Source organism: Papaver somniferum, chromosome 8 (genome assembly GCF_003573695.1).
Source record: "Papaver somniferum cultivar HN1 chromosome 8, ASM357369v1, whole genome shotgun sequence".
Classification (NCBI taxonomy): Eukaryota; Viridiplantae; Streptophyta; class Magnoliopsida; order Ranunculales; family Papaveraceae; genus Papaver; species Papaver somniferum.
In genome coordinates this window covers 125,266,631-125,286,329 of record NC_039365.1, presented here as the reverse complement: position 1 = coordinate 125,286,329, position 19,699 = coordinate 125,266,631, and the positions used below count along the sequence as shown (strand labels likewise).

The 19,699-nt window shown below is 37.6% G+C and overlaps 3 protein-coding genes across 3 annotated transcripts; 1 reads left to right on the top strand and 2 right to left on the bottom strand.

Moving 5' to 3' along the window:
* Positions 1-10,556: 10,556 nt before the first annotated feature.
* LOC113305999 lies at positions 10,557-11,000 on the bottom strand. Its single transcript, XM_026554989.1, has one exon. The coding sequence runs from the start codon at positions 10,998-11,000 to the stop codon at positions 10,557-10,559; it is 444 nt and encodes a 147-aa protein (XP_026410774.1).
* A 606-nt stretch (positions 11,001-11,606) lies between these two features.
* Positions 11,607-17,294, top strand: LOC113302921. The gene is made up of 5 exons (XM_026551887.1): positions 11,607-11,767; positions 12,610-14,123; positions 15,113-15,226; positions 15,425-15,574; positions 16,896-17,294. Exons 2-5 carry the CDS (start codon positions 12,723-12,725, stop codon positions 17,031-17,033), a joined length of 1,803 nt encoding a protein of 600 aa, XP_026407672.1. The 5' UTR covers positions 11,607-11,767; positions 12,610-12,722; the 3' UTR covers positions 17,034-17,294.
* Positions 17,295-17,991: 697 nt separating this feature from the next.
* LOC113302920 (vegetative cell wall protein gp1-like) lies at positions 17,992-19,615 on the bottom strand. The gene is made up of 2 exons (XM_026551886.1): positions 19,225-19,615; positions 17,992-19,136 (listed from the first exon to the last, which is right to left on the bottom strand). Exons 1-2 carry the CDS (start codon positions 19,412-19,414, stop codon positions 18,157-18,159), a joined length of 1,170 nt encoding a protein of 389 aa, XP_026407671.1. The 5' UTR covers positions 19,415-19,615; the 3' UTR covers positions 17,992-18,156.
* Between the last annotated feature and the right edge of the window lie 84 nt (positions 19,616-19,699).

Genomic DNA, 19,699 nt, shown 5'->3' with positions numbered 1-19,699 from the left:
ATGAATGGAATTTGGTGGAATCCTGAGTGTCAGTCTCTCTCGACATTGTGACAAACCTTTTGTATATATATTTTCTATTTTTATTTTAAGTCTAGAACCCAATCTTATCAAGTCCGAGTTGAACGAACTTTACTACCACTTTCAAAACTACATCAGTTAGGGTATCACCGGGGCCACATAATTAAACAGTACCTTCATACTTATAAGCTTGATATTGGGGAACGACCCTTTGGGTATACAGATGTATACATACTTCGCTCATCGTTGTATTTGAGTTGTGTACTTGAGGTATTCCTTCTCCAAGCAGGTATTGTGGGTATACAAATATATATAGGCTTCGTGCATATCTAGGCTGGGGGCATCGTAGTATGATTGTTGTGAGATTGTGTTCGCTTATGTGTTGTCGTGTGACTCCTCGTAGCTGAGTCTGAGTTGTGATCTTGTTAAGTATGCGTACACATACAGATCTGATCTTTATTGATTTGTATCTTTGTAGATGGGGATTGAATAACTACTTCTTGGAAGTGGTGAATCCGTGTATTACAGGCTTCGCTCCGATGTATGCCTTCGGTTTCAGACGTAAGTTGTGAAACAAAACCATTGCTAACATCTTTGGTTCCAATTAACATGACCTCCACCTTCGCCTATAGATCCGGTTGGGGGAATTGACCTTCGTTCATGATGTTGATGTTACGTGCCTATAGTAGTTCCCAGAGCTATTGTTGGATGAACTCTGCTTTACGAAGTATACAAGGTTATGAACCTTGAGCAGGTAATGTCTTCCGATTAACTTCTTTTGCCCACGGAAAATCACAAAGATATAAGCTTAAGCATTTAGAGAACAAAACTTTGTTCTTCCACGTGAGTTGTATTTTGAATATTTTTCACTTCGGCCCGTCTTAGTTAGAAAAAACATGTTTGTAGCAGGTTTGCCACTTATCGCTATATTTCTGTATAAAAATAAAAACAAATGATTCTTTGAATGACGAAGGGTATATCCTTTCAATGAGCTTCTTCTCATTTCCTTCGATAGAATGCATACACGAAGGTTATATATCCTTGCTAATTTGCGTTTTTTCCCTAGTCAGCATAACGAAAAGGTAATCCCCGCGCTATGCTGTGTCCATAAATGCGAAACTGGTCTTTAAGTTGTGATACACAACCATGTTTTCATTTTCTTTGGACAGACCTTAGATTTTAACTTCCTCTGCGGTCATGAGATGATATCGGCGTGCCTTTGTCTCTGGAAGACGTCCTTGTCTTTATCCTTGTCCATGATTGTTTGCATATAAATACGTTCCAGTCAAGGATAGTCTTCATTTTTATCTTTGGATGTTGAGAATGTATATGAATACGCTCGAGCCAAAGATAACCTCCGTATTTGTCTTTGTCCTTGACTGTTGAGAACGTATATGGATACGCACGAGTCAAAGATAACCTTCATCTTCGTCCCTCCTGTTCATACGTACGAAAAAAGAACAATCTTCATTCTTGTCCTCAACTGCTGAGAACATATATGAATACGCTCGAACCAAAGATAACCCTTCGCGTCCATCCTTAGTTGTTCGTGTATAGATACATTCGAGCTAGGGATAACCTTATTTTTTGCCTTTAGTTGTTGAGAACGTATATGAATACGGTCGAGATAAAGATACCCTTCATATTTTTCTTTGTCCTTGACTTTTGAGAACGTATATGAATACACTCGAGTCAAAAATAACCTTCACCTTCATATCTTGTTGTTCATACGTAGATACGTACGATCCAAGAACATTCTTCAATTTTGTCTTTGGCTGTTGAGAATATATATGAATACATCAAGCCAAAGATAACCTTTGTATTTGTCCTTGACTGTTGGTATGTAGATACGTACGGGCCAAGGACAGTCTTCGTATTTATCTTAAGCTGTTGAGAACTTATATGAATACGCTCGAGCTAAAGATACCCATTGTCTTCGTCCCTAGTTCGTACGTAGATATGTACGATCCAAAGAAGGTCTTCGTTCTTATCTTTAGTTATCGAGAATGTATATGAATACGCTCGAGCCAAAGATAATTTTTTTTCTTCGTTCCAATGCTTCGTGATTTTTACCTTCGTATTTTCGTTTCCTGAGAGTGAAGATAAAAAGGGGTAGGGTACGTTCTAGGTAACCCCGTTAGGAAAAGCAATTAAGAGTTAAGTATAGAGCTTAACAAAAGTATGTTTTTCTAAGTTCGTATTTGATGAAACTGTTCAATGTTTGGGACTTAGTTCCTAAATGAATCTCATATTCAAAAACGACATAGAGTATTGTAAGCTGAGTTAAAGAACGTGTCTATTAAAAACGACCTTTAGTTTATAAATGACCCTGGGGATTTTACTTCAAAACTTTTCACCGAGGTTCCCTCGAAAACAGAGATTTTCAGATCCAGAGGAGGTTTACTCATGTGCAAGCAAATAAAATTAAAATAATAGCTTTTTGAGCTTTAGAAAGTGCTTTTAATGGTGTTTCTTAACCACTTTTTGTAGATCCATACGATTTAAATCCTTTTGAGATTTATTACTTTAAAAACTTTAAAAAAAAAAAGAAGTTAAATCGTCACTATAAAATGGGATCCACCTTTCTTACTCTTAGATCTGATCCTCGCATGAACATCTAAAAGAAAAAAGATGATGAAATAATGAAAAAAGAAAGATTTTTAGTCAAGCCCGTTTCTAGCGCCAAACTATGGTTACTAATTTTCTGGTAACCTACGTAATGAGATCGGCTCAGTGGATCAGATACTATGTTAGTAAAGATACCTCGGTTGAGTTGACACTAAGAAATAATGATACCTTCAAAATCATATCAGCTCAGAAGATCACTATACCAAGTGAGTAAAGATCCTTCGTATGAGCATATGCTAAGAAAAATAAAAGTATGCTCGTAATATAGAGGCGGGGAAGCAAACAGGCTAAATAAAGAGACATCTTATAAAATAAATAGCTCAGTTAGATAGATAGCTTAGTATAAGTAGATAATATTAAGTGCAACTAAGTTAATAAATCACACAAGAGATTACGTGGTTCGGTTAATTCTAACCTACGTCTATTGGGGTAAAGAGGCTAAGTTTATTATTGATCTTCTTACAAAAGGATGGAGGAACTCCATTAAAGAAGAAGATAAAGTTATCTAAATGAGAGAGGAGAGAAAGTATTATGTCGACGCAAAAGTCCCCCCTTTCTCTTGAGACAATGCTGAGTATTTATAGCTCCCTTTGTGTTCGACACATCTTTGTTGCCTTCCGTTCCATCAAATAAGAACGGTCCTTGGTCAATCTAGTACCTTCGTCATCTGTTCACCTATTCCAGCTGAAGGGTGATACGTACTCCGAGCCCTCTTGATTGAAGACCACGTCCTTTCGCATTTAATGCCGAGTAGATTGTTCAGCCGCCTCTGACAAATAGACATATCCGCGTGTCTATACTATAGCCTATTGCTTAATAATTAAACAATCTTGGTAATATTGCGGCGCATTCGTTTGTAGGGCACTATGCTACTCCAACCTTTAGTATCGCGCCACATGTTGATAGAGATAGCTTAGTAACTAAGCGGTCTAAGAAGCGATATAATGTATGCCTTAGTAACATATTAAGTTACCCCACCTTTAATCTCGAGCCACATGATATAGTATATTTTTGGTAGTCACACAATATTTAATGTCTTGCGTGAATTCTTGTGGAGTTATAATTAGGTAAAACTAATAGAAAGAGAAAGAGGACTTCTTATTGATAAAAGAGGCAGAGGGATAATACATAGATATAATGTTGTTTATATACACAAGAGGGGAAAACCCTAGTCATCTGATGGACCGCACATCCATGGGTCGTAGGCCCTATAATACTCCCCCTTGTGCGGTTCAAAAGTGGATTTCCAAATGTGTTACCTCATTAAAACCTTGACAAGGAAAACCCGATGGGACAAAACCTTGACGAAGGGAAAAGAGTACAACGTGCTGAGTCCTAGTAAAGTTGCTCCATAAAGTTGACCACTTCTCTTGTCGCTTCTGAAATTCCTAAAATAGAAAAACCCTGTGGGAAAAGAAAAACCTCAATTGAGAAATTGTAATCTTGGTGTTGTCTCATTAAAAACCTTGCCGAGTAACAAAACCCAGTGGGAAAAAGTAATCTCAGTTAAGGGAAAAAGAGCTCAGCACACCAAGCTAGATGTCGACATCATATCATCAGATACTCCCCCTGATGTCGTCATCTCCCCCTGATTGTGTTCAAGGGAGTTCGAACAATTTCCTTAGTCCAATACTCTTTACTTGCTTTTCAAATAAGGACTTAGGTAGTGACTTAGTAAATAAGTCTGCCACATTCTCATCAGACGGTACTTCGCTGACTTGAATGTTTAAGAGACACTGTTGTTGTTGATTGTAAAAGAACTTTGGTGAAATATATTTCGTATTATCACCCTTGATATACCCTTGCTTCATTTGTTCGATACAAGCTGCATTATCTTCATAAATGCATGTCGGCTCTTCAGTGGTAGAATTCAAACCACTTGTCCCTCGAATATGTGTAATGATAGACTTTAACCATATACACTCAAGAACTGCCTCATGTAGGGAAATGATCTCAGAGTGGTTCGTGGAGTTAGCCACAAGAGTTTGCTTAGTCGATTGCCAGGAAATCGATGTTTTCCATATGGTAAATACATAACCAGTTTGAGATCGAGATTTATGTGGGTCTGAAAGGTACCCAACATCAGCAAAACCAACCAAAACATTATTTGGGGTTTCAGTGTAGGGGGTTGTCTTAGCAGTCCTCCCTTTGTCCTCATAAGGATAAAATAAACCCATGTCAATGGTTCCTTTAAGGTATCTAAATACATTCTTTATACCATTCCAATGACGCTGCGTTGGCGCAGAGCTATATCTAGCTAACAAGTTCACTGAGAATGAAATGTCTGGTCGAGTACATTGTGTTAAGTACAATAATGCGCCTATTGCTCTTAGGTAAGGAGTTTCAGCTCTTAATATTTCTTCTTCATCTTGCTTAGGACGAAATGGATCCTTATTTACATCTAAGCTTCGACCAATCATGGGAGTTCTAGCAGGGTGCACTTTGTCAATATTAAATTTCCTGAGTATCTTATCGACATATGCAGACTGGTGGATTAATATTCCAGAGGCTCGGTGTTCTAGTTCAAGTCCTAGACAAAATCGAGTTTTCCCAAGATCTTTCATCTCAAATTCAGATTTCAGATAGCTTGCGGTTTCTCTTATTTCATCAACAATACCTATTATGTTCATATCATCAACATAAACAGCTATAATTGCAATCCGGAACTCGTTTTCTTTATAAATACGCATGGGCATAACTCATTATTTGTATATCCCTTCCCAATCAAATAATCACTTAGACGGGTATACCACATCCGCCTGGATTGTTTTAATTCGTAAAGTGAGCGTTTCAACTTAATTGAAAACGCACTCCGTGGTTTGGAGTTATTTGATTCGGGCAATGGAAGGCCATCATGCACTTTCATGTATATCTCTGAATCAAGATCCCCATAGAGATATGATGTAACCACATTCATAAGCTGCATTTCAAGTCCTTCTGAAGCTACCAAACTAACTAGGTAGCGGAAAGTTATGACGTCCATTACAAGAGAATATGTTTCTTCATAATCAATTCCAGGGTGTTGTGAGAAACCTTGCGCCACAAGGCGAGCCTTATATCTTACGAATTCATTCTTCTCATTACGCTTTCTGACAAATACCCATTTATGTCCTACAGGTTTTACACCTAGTGGGGTTAGCACTACCGTACCAAATACCCGTCTCTTTGCCAGTGAATCTAGTTCTTCCTGGATTGCAACTTTCCATTTAGGACAATCTGCTCTTCTTTGGCATTCTGCTATAGAGCGTGGTTCGATATCATCGTGCTCTATGATTTCTCGAGCAACAATATATGCAAATATATCATCAATGCGCGTGGAGGATCTCTCCATCAACACAGATGCACTCTCATAATCCATAGAGATTTCTTTGTTCTCTGGAGTCATTTCAAACATCGGAGCGTCCTCCAATATTGATTCATGGACATAACTATAATCAGAGACAACTTCATGAGAAGGATTATCTGCATTAATGATAAATGGATCGGATTGTGCCTTACTCACTCTTTTCTTCCTTGAGTGAGTATCTATCGAACCAGGTGGCCTCCTCCTTTTTCTTTGGGGGGCCACGGCCTCAGCTACACTTCCACCAAGTGTAAGCTTATCACCTCTATCTAGAATGCTCAGTCTCATAGTAGGGATTTCTAACCTTGCAGGCACGTTCGCAGCTGGTATATGTGATCTCGTCACTTTGACGATATCAATAAATGCATCAGACATTGAATCTTCTACATTTTGAAGATCGATGATTCGTTTCACTTCACTCTCACATTGTGGAGTACGAGGATCAAGGTGAGACAACGTGGGAACACACCACGACAATTCCTGTCATTCCATTAGAAAATCCTTTTTCTTATCTCCCCCTAATGACGGGAAGGTTGTCTCATCAAAGTGACAATCCGCAAATCTAGCGGTAAAAAGATCGCCTATCAAAGGTTCTAAATAGTGGATAATAGTTGGGGATTCATATCCAACATAAATACCTAAATGTCTTTGTGAACTCATTTTAGTACGCTGTGGGGGCGTAATAGGCACATATATGGCACAACCAAATATGCGTAAGTGTGAAATATCAGGCTCATATCCAGTTACCAACTGGTATGCAGAAAATGGTTGGCTAGCAGTGGGTCGAAAACGAATAAGTAGAGCTGCATGCAATATAGCATATCCCCAGGCAGTAATAGGAAGGTTGGTACGCATAACCAGTTGCCTAGCTATCATCTGTAATCTTTTAATGGTAGCTTTTGCGAGACCATTTTGAGTGTGAATATGGGATACGGGATGCTCTACGTCAATTCCATTAGACATACAGTAATCATCAAATCCTTCTGATGTGAATTCTCCAGCATTATCAAGTATGATAGTCTTGATAGGGTAATTAGGGTGGTGTGCCCTCAAACGAATAAATTGTGCTAGGAGCTTTGCAAATGCAACATTTCTTGTGGACAATAATGCAACATGTGACCAACGAGTCGAAGCATCTACCAGAACCATAAAGTACCTGAATGGTCCGCATTCTAGGTGTATAGGTCCAAAAATATCACCTTGTATCCTATGTAAAAATGGGATATTTTGTTTTATATCTTTAGCATATGATGGTCTTGATCCTGTTTTTGCTAAAGAACAGGCTTTGCAAAATAAATGATGTGCTTTTGACATAGTCAATGAAGCAGAATAGGAAATATGTTGCGCATCAGCTTCTTGAGAAGGAAACTGTCGTGTTGGAGTAACACTCTGACCAGTTAGTAGTTGGTTACTTTGCACTGTAACAGTCTGTTGTCCCATTTTCTTTTTTCCTCGAAAAAAAGGATGTCCATGTGAGTTCTTTAAACACACGGATCATCATGTCACGACCTGGGTGCCCTAATCGGTCGTGCCAAAGCCTGTATGAGTCACTACTCAACAACTCATCGTTGGTAACAACATGAGATTCAATAACCCGAATAGTAGTGAGATATAATCCACTAGATTGACTCATTAGTTTCTCTAAAATGCGTTTTCTTCCACATTCATTAAAGGCAACATGTATGTATTCAATTCCATTTTCATTGTGAGTTTCCAAATGATAACCGTTTGCACGAATATCTTTGAAACTTAATGATAGACACATTTTTGTGTCCGATTTGTCTCCATTCTATATATTATTAGGGCTCATTTTTGTACTTATTATGGTGTTTTATTTATTTGTAGGTATTTTTTGCCAATAAACATTTTTGGAAAAAATTGGCCCGAAAAGTTGTCGGAAAGCACCCGGAGGACATTTGCTATTCGGAATCTCACTTTGGATAAGGGGTAACCTAATTACTAAGGGCATCCCATTTCCAGGCAGTTGCTAATCGCACCCCTACCCTGGATAAGGGGCAACCATCTTCAACATTTCAAAAACCAGGTTTTGGCGGGAAAATAGGTGCAGTGAAGAACAATTTTGGCAATCGTGATTTGGAGGAGTTTGAGGTCGATTAAACCTCTGATTTTCATAGGATAGACTCCTTATGGGTCTAGGAATCTGATATGGGTGTTTAAATCGATTAGACTGGGCTCAATCGACGGATTTTTCTCACAACATAAAATATGGAAAGTCACGTGTGTGACCTGTTTTAGGGAATTTTAGAGAGATTAAAGTGCTGTAAACCTTCCCAAAGATTTGTATATATCTAAGGAAGAGTTTAGAATAAAAAGGAAAGCTCAGAAACGCGTAGAAATTCTAAAACAAGAAATTTCCGCAACTTGGCCGTGAAGATAAGGAAAGAGATTTTGGAAGATTTGGGAGAGATTTAATCGGTATTTTTGATATAAATAGATGTCTTGGGTTATATAGAAGAGGTGTCGAGAGTTTGGGAACCTAAGGAGATCCAGAGAAGAAGAAATCAGAGCTTTACCAAACTCTGTTTCTGCTGCTGCTGCTATTGCTGAAGAGGAAGAACGCGAAGAACATTGACGCACAGGAGACAGTCGCAGAACAGTGTCGTTGTTTAACAGCTGAAGAACATTAAGCTGTGCAGGGCAGTCCTATTCTAGGGTCTTAAAATCAGCGACAAAGCAACAGTACTTACAACAGTTTTCTGTAACAGTTCCATTGTAACAGCTGTTTTGCAACACCAACACACCGTTGCAAACAGTCTGTGTTATTACTTTTCACTCTTTTAATCATCTTTTGAGCAACAAACACATATTTTGAGATCATGATTAGTATGAGGAGCTAAACCCCATTGCTGAGGCGATATAGGAAGCTATTTTTCCAATAAAAGGTGGTAAATTCTATTTTATCTTTTTATTTGCAATAATTATATGATTATTTGCTTGAACTATTATTTAATATGATTTTTATTTGAGTGATTGTGATATATTTTGATGGAGTATGCTTAGTTTTAATACTTTTGATGCTTCATACTTGGTATTTACAATTACTACTTTTGAAAATCTACTTGTTGCAATATTTTGGAATCAAATTAAACGAGAATGCATAAATATAAGTATTGTTTTAATCACTTTGAACTTGGAAAATAGTGGAATCTTAGCCTCAGTGTTTCTTTTAGTGTTGATATCATCTTTGATTGAATTTGCTATAATTTTTAGTGAGTTTTCTATTTTAATATTAGAATTTAAGTCTAATTAATATCCTTCACAAGTCTGAGAATCGAACCACTTTTACCACTATCTACAAATCACATCACTTAACAAGGTGTGGTTAGCTCTTGGTGCATATAGAGCTTCTGTGACTTTAATCACTGTGCCATTTGGCAACATGAATTGAGCATTACCTCGCCCAATTATCACTTGTGATGATCCAATAATCGTAGTCACAGATGTATTATAAGGGGTCAAGTTAACAAACAATTGTCTATTTCTTAAGATAGTATGGGTGGTTCCACTATCATCCAGACATTCAATCTCTCCTTGAAACATTCCTACAAGTAGATAATGTGGTATCATTACAAAATCCGAATAATTTATCTCATGTACTTTGGAGAATTTGAGTCTTACTAGAATGATATATTTTTCATTCTAATATATATGTTAAACAACAAATTATCAAAGTAAAAATCTATTAAATCAGTACCAAAATATGATTAATATAATAAATACTCATAGATAATCCATTCATAAGGTAATCATGACGACATATAAAGTAGTCCAAGCCATCAAGAAAAATTATTTAAACCAAATTCTACTAAAATAAACGTAAAACACTAAAATAAACGTCTGAGATCAAAAGGTAACTAAAGAAGCATTTTCAATCGAAATCAGGTGTATCCAATATGGCATGACTCTTGTTGCCTTGGAAATCTGATATTGTGAGGTTTATGTCAGGGGCATTCTCATCTTCTTCCAGATAGTGAGCTTCTTGTTCCACAGACTCTCGATACTTCTTGTAGATGTATGCAACTTTGTTACTAGCCTTGCATTGCTGGTACCAATGTGCAGTGGATCCACACCTATAACAAGGCCCGTTTCCAACTTCGTCCTTTCTATTAGGGGGATTTCTTGGAGCTTTCTCGACCTTGGAGTTGCCACCACTTGGGCCAGAAAGTACATCTCTGTTCCAAACATTTGAATTACCACCACGCCCTTGGACACATCCGTGACCTCTGTTGGGTCCCTTGTGTCCTCTTCCACGTGTATTGCTTTCTCCACGTGCGTATGGAGTACGGGAATGTGAATCATGGGAATGTGAATGATCATTATGTCCAACCCTCTTACTTTTGGGGTTCTTTCCTCCGTTAACTTTGCCATAATTTGCTTCGAGAACTTTCTTTTTGCCCACAGCTCTGGCATTGTTGTTGACCAGGATTTCGTTATGCCTTTCAGCGACTTGAAGTAAGTTAATCAACTTACTAAAAGTAGTTATCCTTTTGTTATCCACCTCCAACCGATACTGGTTCGCTAGTATCATTGAAGATGTTGGGAAAGTTTACAATGTCTTTTGGATCATTTCAGCATTAGTTAGTTTGGTGCCACAAAAATCCAGACGTGCTTGTAGCTGCAGCATGTCCTTTTGAAAGTCATTCACTTTGACATAATCCAGGAAACGAATTTCATTCCACTGGACTTGCAGTTGTGGAAGTAAAGAGTCGTGAATATTACCGAAATGACTTTCGAGAGCATCCCACAATTCCTTAGGTGTTTTCAAATGGTGGTAGCCCCATAGTAAGTTAGGGTCAATATGCCTCTTGAGAAACATGAGGGCATTGGATTTTTCTTTCTCAGTCGCTGGAACAGCATTTGCAGCGGTTGAAGGCTTGATGGTAGCGGTGTAGTCTTTCGCCACGAGAGTAGTCTCCACATCAGCTACCCAACGATGGTACTCAAGTCCAGCTGAGTCCAAAAGCTCAAATTCAGGTCGAATTGGGTCCATCTCGAGTTTAGCCCAGTTAAATGATTAGGGAACCAACAAAAAAGAATCTAGCTTCCCGAGACCACAGTAGGGTTGATGAAAAAAAAATCAGGGAGGAGCTCGTGCGTGATAACGTTGTGGAGTTATAATTAGGTAAAACTAAGAGAAAGAGAAAGAGAAATTTCTTATTGATAAAAGAGGCAGGGGATAATACATAGATATAATGTTCTTTATATACACAAGAGAGGAAAATCCTAATCATCTGATGGACCGCACATCCATGAACCGTAAGCACTATAACAAATTCAAATAAATTTGATGGTTTTTAGACGACCGCTAACGCCCTTAGCTATCAACAACTTACAAGCTGCGTATTGTAGGATCGTCTTTCAGGTTAAGCCAAACAAAGTCCATAGAGAAGAAAGAATCCACATTTACTCTTTGCATTGAAAAGAGTTCCTTGAACCATGGTATCACCGGTTACGGTCCATAAGTAATTGAACCGGTTCTCTAAAACTCCAAACGCAAGCTACGATTCGGACATGTGACGCAGTCCGCTTTGCCGCTGACTTCTTAATTCTAGGGGTATTTGTGTCATCTAACGAAGATAAATCATCCCGATTCAATGTGGTGTACGCGGGATGCGCATTTTTGGGTAGGTAACTGTAATTAAATCTTTCATCTTCCTGGTGCTTTGAGGTCTTTCTTCTTCTTCATCTTCTTCTTGAATTTAGTGTCTGCTCGCTTTATTACCAAAGAGAATCAAGGGTGCGTGGTTTCAGAAAAAGGTGGGCTTGTTATCTTGGAGTTTTTTTGTTTTGTTTTGTTTTGTTTTTATTTTATCTTTTTTTTTTAGGTCTTGAAATAGCACAGTTAATTTGCTTCCGTTTGACCTAAATCCCTGAAAAGTTTCTTATTTAGGTGATCTAGTTCTTGTTAGGGTTTTGTTCCTTTCCTGTGTATGAAATATTTGAGATTATCGGTCTATTAAATGAAAAGTTTTGTTTTTGTTTTTAGGGGTTTTCTATGTGTTTAAAATTTCTTTTTTAAACCATTAATCTGTTAGTGGAAGCTATGCCCGTATGTTAGGTGCCCTAGTCATGTGCTTGAGATTTTTGAGCCGCCCATGAGGATGCAAAGGTCATGAACTAATATACTCAGTGAACCATTAATTATACCCAGTGATGTCGATGAGTTAATATACTCCAATGATAGAAGTTACCTAATTTATAGGAACTCGTTGATAGTCGACAAACTCGTACTTTTTATACTTGTATATTGATGTTCAATTTTAGGGTCTGACACTCATATAGGACCTGCCATCCTGTTCAGTTGCTAAAGTTGTGTTGGAATGTATAATTAGAGTTATCGTCGTTCTTGATCAGACTAGTGACTGTGAATTAATCATTGTGTGGGTTAGACTTGTGAAACTAGTCTTGATCTAGGAGTGTTGGTATTAGGTAAGATAATATGCATTAACAAGTTCCTGTTGGCTTGATAGCTTCAAATTTCCCATTTTCTGGCTTATTTCTAGTGTATGAATTGTGGTTTGATTAGATGGTTATTTGTCATGTTTAGCTTTCTCACCTTTAGTTGTTTTATCATCTAAGACTATTTTGTTTCTTGTCAGGGTCCATATGTAGCACTGGTTCAGTTAATTAAGGTGCAACTCCTAATATTATTGTCAAGTAGCATATCGTGGCTTCCTCCGTAATTGGACACAGTAGATTCGAAGTTCCTTTCATGGGAACAAGGGAGTTCAAAAGAATGTCCAGGGGACAATCTCAAACACGCACTCAGTTTGGCAGGAGAGTTTTAGGAAAGTGTAGAGGGAAAGAAAAAGTTAATAATGCGGTCATAATCGATGTTGATAGTAGTGAGGAACATGACTTTATCATCGTCGATGAGCCAGAATGTTCTAAGAAGATATTTCAAAGTTCTAGGGTATCAGTTGAAAGAAAGAAGTCACCATGTAGTGTCATTATTAGCATTGATGATGATGATGACGATGTTGACGAACTTGTAAATAGTGATGATGTACTGAGACATGCTGGCCAAAGAAATGGATCTGGTAATGCTTCTGACCAATCACTTTCTGAAGAATCAAACAGTGGTCATCATGGATTTCCCCATGAAAGTCCATCCCATCCGAATGTATTTAAGTCGAAGCCTAGACAATCTAATTGTTATGGCTTATACACTGACTCTGATAGTAGTTCCTCTGAAAGTGATAGTTCTGACGTTGAGGTTATGGAAGGTTCTTCAGGAAAAATACGTGAGCAGTGGGAAAGGGCTGCTTCAAAGAAAAAAATGTTTGATCGTGTCGTAAATGATCAGTCTAATTTGAAGGATCAGGCCTGTGCCTCTGGGTCATTCACTGATAATTCAGAAAATGCTGCCTTTCCAAAGACGACTGAGCATTGTTATCGTACAAACAATGGAAATGGTGATGGGCTTATTGATAATGACATTGTCATGGATTCAATATATGAAAGGGCCAATAAAGACGACGAGTTTGAATTGCCGAATGAGGAGGACTTTGTGAGTAAAAAGAGAAATATGGATGATTCACATGTTAATCATGACAATTACCCTGTAGACAAAGATGAAGGGCTTTCGACGTCATATGACAGAGCCAGCGCTGGCGTGACTTGTTCCATGGAAAAGGGAAAAGCGTTTGAGGATTTTGATTTTGGGAAAGCTTGTTTCCTGGGTAAAGAAAAAGTTTCCCAGGAGAAGACTGAGTCACAGGATACAGAGGCATGTGGTAGCAACAGTAGAAAATCAGATGCAGCGGAGTGTAATTATGATAAATACAAGACTCGGGATGAAGATGTTGGGTATTTTCAAGAAACTCCTTGCGACAGATCTAATAATGGTATAGCCTGTTCAATGGAGAAAGAGAAGTCAGTTCCTGGGAAAACTGATTTTTGCAATGCCCAAACATCGCACATAAGTGAAACATTTTTTGAAGAAAAATCATCACCAGCCAATCCATTGTTGTGCAATGATCAAGAGGCGGAGACTGCACATGATATCCAGAATGATTTAATTGACGGAAGGGAAAAATACAAGGAAACTGCCGAGTACAAGCGTGCAATGGAAGACGAATGGGCGTCTAGGCAGCGCGAGTTACAAAATCAGGTTTGCCGCACACACAAATGTTCTTCGTTGAATTCCTTTTAATCTCATTAAGCCGTGTGGTTTATTTCCCAAAATTGTTTTCTTCGTCTTTTTGGTTGTGAAGTAGTAGTTTAGTCTCTTACTGATGTTTACTAGAGATTGAACAAGAAAAGGTACAACAGAAACTGTTCACAAATTTATGCATTTGGAGTTCTATTGTGTGTGCCAACATGCTGTTAGAGCACTTGCATACATTGTAACTAAAATAGATAATTTCAAAGGTGTCAAACATCCGACTCTTTCCTTCCTAAGCAGTTATATGCTTGAGTGTCTTTTCTTATATTTTAAAAGGATACTCATCGCTGGAACACCCGAGGAAAGAAATGTGTATATACCGTTGCAAGATATACTTGATGTCAATTTTGGTGATAATTATATCTTACAAAATTTAAAAATCCTTTCCTGCATAGTCTCTTGGAAATTCCATTTATCATTCTTAGGTTCCCACTTCTGGTGTTCTGTGCTTCTACTTAATGAGAGTTTAGAATAGATATTGGGTTGACCGTGACACCTTATCTGGAAAGACCCATAATCCTACTTTATGGTTTGCCGAATGGTAAATTCTTGGAAAAGAAAGATGTTTCTTTTGCTAATTAATACCGCTTACTTGCTCTAGCAATAGGTGAAACCATTGGATTGTCGAAATCGCCTTTTGATGTAGCTGTGAACTACTGAGCTGTACAGTTTTACTAAGCTCTTTCATTACTAATTCGCTAGTAAACCTGACATTGACATGGTGTTTATGAGTATCTTTGCATACACTATTCCCTGACTGGTGGAATTACATTGAGAATATGTAGGACACTACTCAGAACCTATAGCATGTCTTGCCGGACCTTCTACTGCAATCTTTAATGACCACAAAGATATATTATGTAGCTAGTTAAATGGGAGATGGTGAGTTTACTACCTAAATTTTGAGGATCCTTCTAATGCTTTCATACTGGCAGGCTGAAGAAGCACAGCGTTTAAAGAAGAGAAGAAGGGCTGAGACTGCGCGTTTGTTAGACATGGAGAAAAGGCAGAAGCAACGCTTGGAAGAAATGCGGCAAACACAAAAGAAGGTCAATGTTTCTCTTTTCATCTATTCCCTTTATACAGGAGCAGTTTTTTTTACAATCTCTTCATTTAGCCGGTTGTTCAATATTTTCCTACCCATGTTTTTTCTTCCTCTATCTTGCTGGACATACAATCTTATTATTATAGCCTTCATTTTATCACTTACCTTTATTTTGTTTCTTTTATGTGATCAAATAAATCAGGACGTTGAAACTCGGAACTTGAAAGAAGAGATTCGTGCAAAAGTAAGGAAAGAGCTCGACAAAGTAGAAAAGTTATATTATGATATGGCTTCGCTACTGCGTTACTTGGGGATCAATGTGCGAGGGGGGCCCCATCCCATGCCGCGTGAGGTGAGTTGCATGTCTTTCTTATTCACTTACATTGTATTGGCTTGTTAAGTTTACCTATTTTTAGGCAAATGATGTGATTAGACAAATGTTAAGTTCAAATGTCAAACATTTAGCTTGGAAACTAAAAATTTAGAATATTATGCAAGTGGCCTCTCTACGACCTTACATCCTTGGGCATTGCATGCCTTGCACTATATATAGGGATCTTGCACCATTCTTATGAAACCGCAACAGTGATAAATAACAGTATCCAAACATCATTCATTATAGTGTTATGGGAATTCCTGCGCAGTTTCTTGAATATAGGAAGAAAAGAATGGTACTGCTTTGTATTGCGTGATACCAAAGAAAGATCATAACCACGACTAACTAATAGTCCTCTATTAAAATCAATATGATGTGAATTAAATAAAAATCTATAATCTGTTATTGAAGAGTCTTATCATGCCAGATGAAAATGATGATGCATGAAGAATTTACCCAGACAATATCAGCAAGGAGTATTGATGTTATGAAATATAAATAGTTAATGTTGAAAGACACATCTAGCTTAGTTTATCTATGAATCTAAGCATTCATTAAACATTAGTATTAATCATGTTTCCTAGTTAATGTTATTACTAATCAGTCCGTAAAACTTGTGTGTCAGATGCTAAACTAATTGTATATAATCATGGTAGTCAGTCTGGCAGATGAACGTTTCTTTTTGAAAACTTAGTTTTTGTGTAGAATGTAGACTTCACGTTCTGTTGAAGAGGATATATCCGAATGTATTTAGTTGCTCTTATTATTCTCAGGTACTCAAATAATGCGGAATCTAGGAGTACTTTTGTTCATAATCATGTATTCTGACTGTAGTGAGAGAAAAGAAGGATTAATGCATAGAATATACTTACCATGGATTAATGCACAGAATATACTTACCGTATGCCATATGAGAATTGGTTTTGATGTTCTTTGTTAGGTGGATAAATTATCACAGTATTTTAGAATGGGCTTAAAATATTATGGTAATTAAACAAGAGTGTGTGTATGATTTAAGACTTACTAACAAATATTAATGGGTGTCATTATATTCTTATTAGTTTGAAATCTTAAATTTCTTTAAGTTCTTATTGGTTGAAATTTTATTTGGACTGCATCCAATGAGAAGTGAGTATTCAGGTAAGCACACTCAAACAAAGTGTACATTATGTATACAGTATGATGTGGAGTGGTAATTTCAGGTCTGTTTTGACTTGTGTGTTAATCCCATGTTTTTAGTTGTCACCCTTTCTATACTGGTTACATTTCTTAATACAATTGGTGATTATTTATTTAGGTACACACAGCTTATAAACAAGCCTTACTAAAGTTCCATCCGGATCGAGCATCAAGAAATAACATCTGTGAACAGGTTGAAGCAGAGGAGAAATTCAAGCTTATTTCGCGCTTGAAGGAGAAACTATTACCAATTTGACGTAATGGATATTGTGACACTGTTTTGAGTTATTATGAGTTCTGTTTATGCGTTGCGTTTATTATAAGAAGGTGCTATAATTAGAGATGGTCACAACTGCCTGGTTCTGATTTATTTTTTGATTTCCTAGGTGCTGAATCATGTTAGGTTCTTCGCTACTTATCAGGTTTCAGTTCAAACAGTAGGATTCTTGTATATATTATATATATGTAACACTATACCAGACTTTCTTTGGTAAAGAAATTAGTATTCTTTTGATTCTTTTTGCTGTGTCTTAATGGTTTAAAGATCTGACGTGTAACCTATAATTGGGTGTAGTTGAGAGATGTTACTTTGAAAGCACAGGCATGTTTTGCTGCATGGCTAAGGGAAAAATGCAGCTCCATCCAAAAGAATGAAAACTGTTTATGAAATTTATTATCTGTTCATTTTCTATTCTGTTCATTTTCATTTGCACAACTCTGAGTCTTTCTTTAACTTGGTGTAAAGCTGAAAATCCTAACAGGTGAACTAGTGCAATTGCCATAGACATTAGACTTGTAAATTTTGTAAGAAGATTTAATTAGGAAATTTTAGTTAGCCTTTAATCACTATCAAGCAGTCATTCTTACTTAAAAGTAGCCACGAGGGATATTTCTATTTGGTCATACATTCTCATTTGCAGTTAAGGTTGCATAGAACTTGAAGGACGGACGATGGCAGGGCTGAACAGAAGGTGCAAAAGAATTTGGCTGTTGGTTCAGTATGCTATAATCTGGTGCTTATGGAGAGAGCTAAAGAGTAGAGTTAGTTTATGGGGGCAGACTGAGGACAGCTGGGGAAGTGAGAATGCTGGAAGATTAAGGGTTTCTAATTGGGAAACAACTATTAATGTGTTAGAGAGCTCTTGGTGCTAATTCTTAGTTTTTTCTGAGGTTTTTTTTCTTCGATATACATATAATCTTTTTGCTTAAAATAATAAAAAAATAGAAATAGGGTTGCATAGATTTATTACAGTAAAAAGAAGGTTCCACTTTTACACCTATAATAACTGATAAAGAACATACTGAAGAAGACAAACCGAACGAATTTAGTACATTGTAGTTGTATTTCTGCCTCAGTAGGCATTAGATAGGGTGTCTTATCATGGAGAGGTTTGCTTGGGATGGAAAGCTGGTGGAATCCCGGGGAATCCAGGTGAAGGTGGGAATGGGAGCGTAGGGAAAGGTGGGAGTGGGAAAGGGAATCGAAAAACTGGTGGTGGTGGCGGCGGAGTTAGCAGGGGAATGATTGGTGTGGGAAGAAGACCACCAGATGGTGGCGTGGGAAGGAGAGGTGGAAGACCGCCAGATGGTGGCTGTAATGGGTTTGGGAGAAGTGGTGCTGGTTGTAACGGATTTGGTGGTAGAGGAATTCCACCAAAAGTAGGCTGTGGTGATGGTAATATTGGTGGTATTTGTGGGGTTGGAAAGAAGGTTTTCTCCTCAGTTATAGTTGGTTTAGAACCCGATGACATCCTTCTTCTCTTCCTAGATTTCTTTACTTTCGTCTGCCTAATAGAGTTTTGTGCCAAATTCCCTGAAATTTTCGAGATAGTCTTTTCAGTAATTGGTGGGGTAGGAAGGAGTGGTTGCAGAGGCTGCATTACCATGGGCACGGTAGGAGGAAGGAGTGGTTGCAGAATATCAGGTAGAGTTGGGTTTTGAGCTATGGGTGGCAAGATTGGATTTTGTGTTATGGGTGAAAATGTTGGAATACTTGGAGTAAAGGAGAAATGTTTGATGGAATCAAACTCTTTAGAAGTTGCAGTGCTTGGTTTCTGGTTACAGAGCTCTGGTTCTTTTAAAGGTTTAAAGGTGAAAAACCCAGCTGAGAAAATATGAGTTCCTTGTTTCCTTGACTTGAGATGGAGTGAGGATGAAGTAGCTGAAGAAGCAACTGCACAAAATGGTTCACTACTACTTATCAACTTCACTGTGCATTCCTTGATTTTCTTAACATGTTTACCAACTGACAATGGCAGATGAACTTTGAACTTCCCATGTTTGTTTGTTTTCACTTGCTTGTAGAAACTAGCTTTAGAACTGCTTTCATCTCTACCACACTCCACAGCAACAGTAGCACCTGAAAAAAAAAAACAGCAAGTTTGTTGGATTATTAGAAGATCACGAATTCGAATTTACTTGGTAAACAAATATTAGTCTGAACTAACCTGGTATGAAGTGACTACTAGTTCTTGAAAAATCTTGTTGAAAGCATGCATCACAAAAAACTGTTCCGATGACAACTGCAGAAGGATGATCGTTTGTGTCAGGATTAGCTTCCGAACCATGATTGAAGATGATTATAAATCCTAAAATTGATATGAAAAACCATAACATTCTTAAACTGACAGTGCCCATATTCTCTGAAATTGTCTGAGCCTTAAAAGGATTTTCAAATGGAAGGAACACCTATTTAGTGAGCTGGTTTGGCTCTGCAAGCAGTCATATTTATAATGAATTGGTTTCAATCTTTTTCCTTCTTGAGAAGCTGTCTTTACCACTTTCTTTGTTGTTCCAAGTAAAAGCATCATACTTCTTCATGGAAATTTCAACTGTAACCAATAAACAGTGAATGTGTTGTGGGGTTTGTTTCCTTCACAACCTAACAACTAACACGGAAATGAAATCAACTGCAGATAAGAT

Bases quoted from the DNA above. Each gene is read 5' to 3' on its own strand.
- LOC113305999 (XM_026554989.1), bottom strand. From the start codon at position 11,000: ATGGACCCAATTCGACCTGAATTTGAGCTTTTGGACTCAGCTGGACTT.
- LOC113302921 (XM_026551887.1), top strand. From the start codon at position 12,723: ATGGGAACAAGGGAGTTCAAAAGAATGTCCAGGGGACAATCTCAAACA. The intron at 15,227-15,424 runs GTCAATGTTTCT...CAAATAAATCAG, and splicing joins TGCGGCAAACACAAAAGAAG to GACGTTGAAACTCGGAACTT. The intron at 15,575-16,895 runs GTGAGTTGCATG...TTATTTATTTAG, and splicing joins CCCATCCCATGCCGCGTGAG to GTACACACAGCTTATAAACA.
- LOC113302920 (XM_026551886.1), bottom strand. From the start codon at position 19,414: ATGGGCACTGTCAGTTTAAGAATGTTATGGTTTTTCATATCAATTTTA. The intron at 19,137-19,224 runs GTTAGTTCAGAC...TTTTTTTTTCAG, and splicing joins TAGTAGTCACTTCATACCAG to GTGCTACTGTTGCTGTGGAG.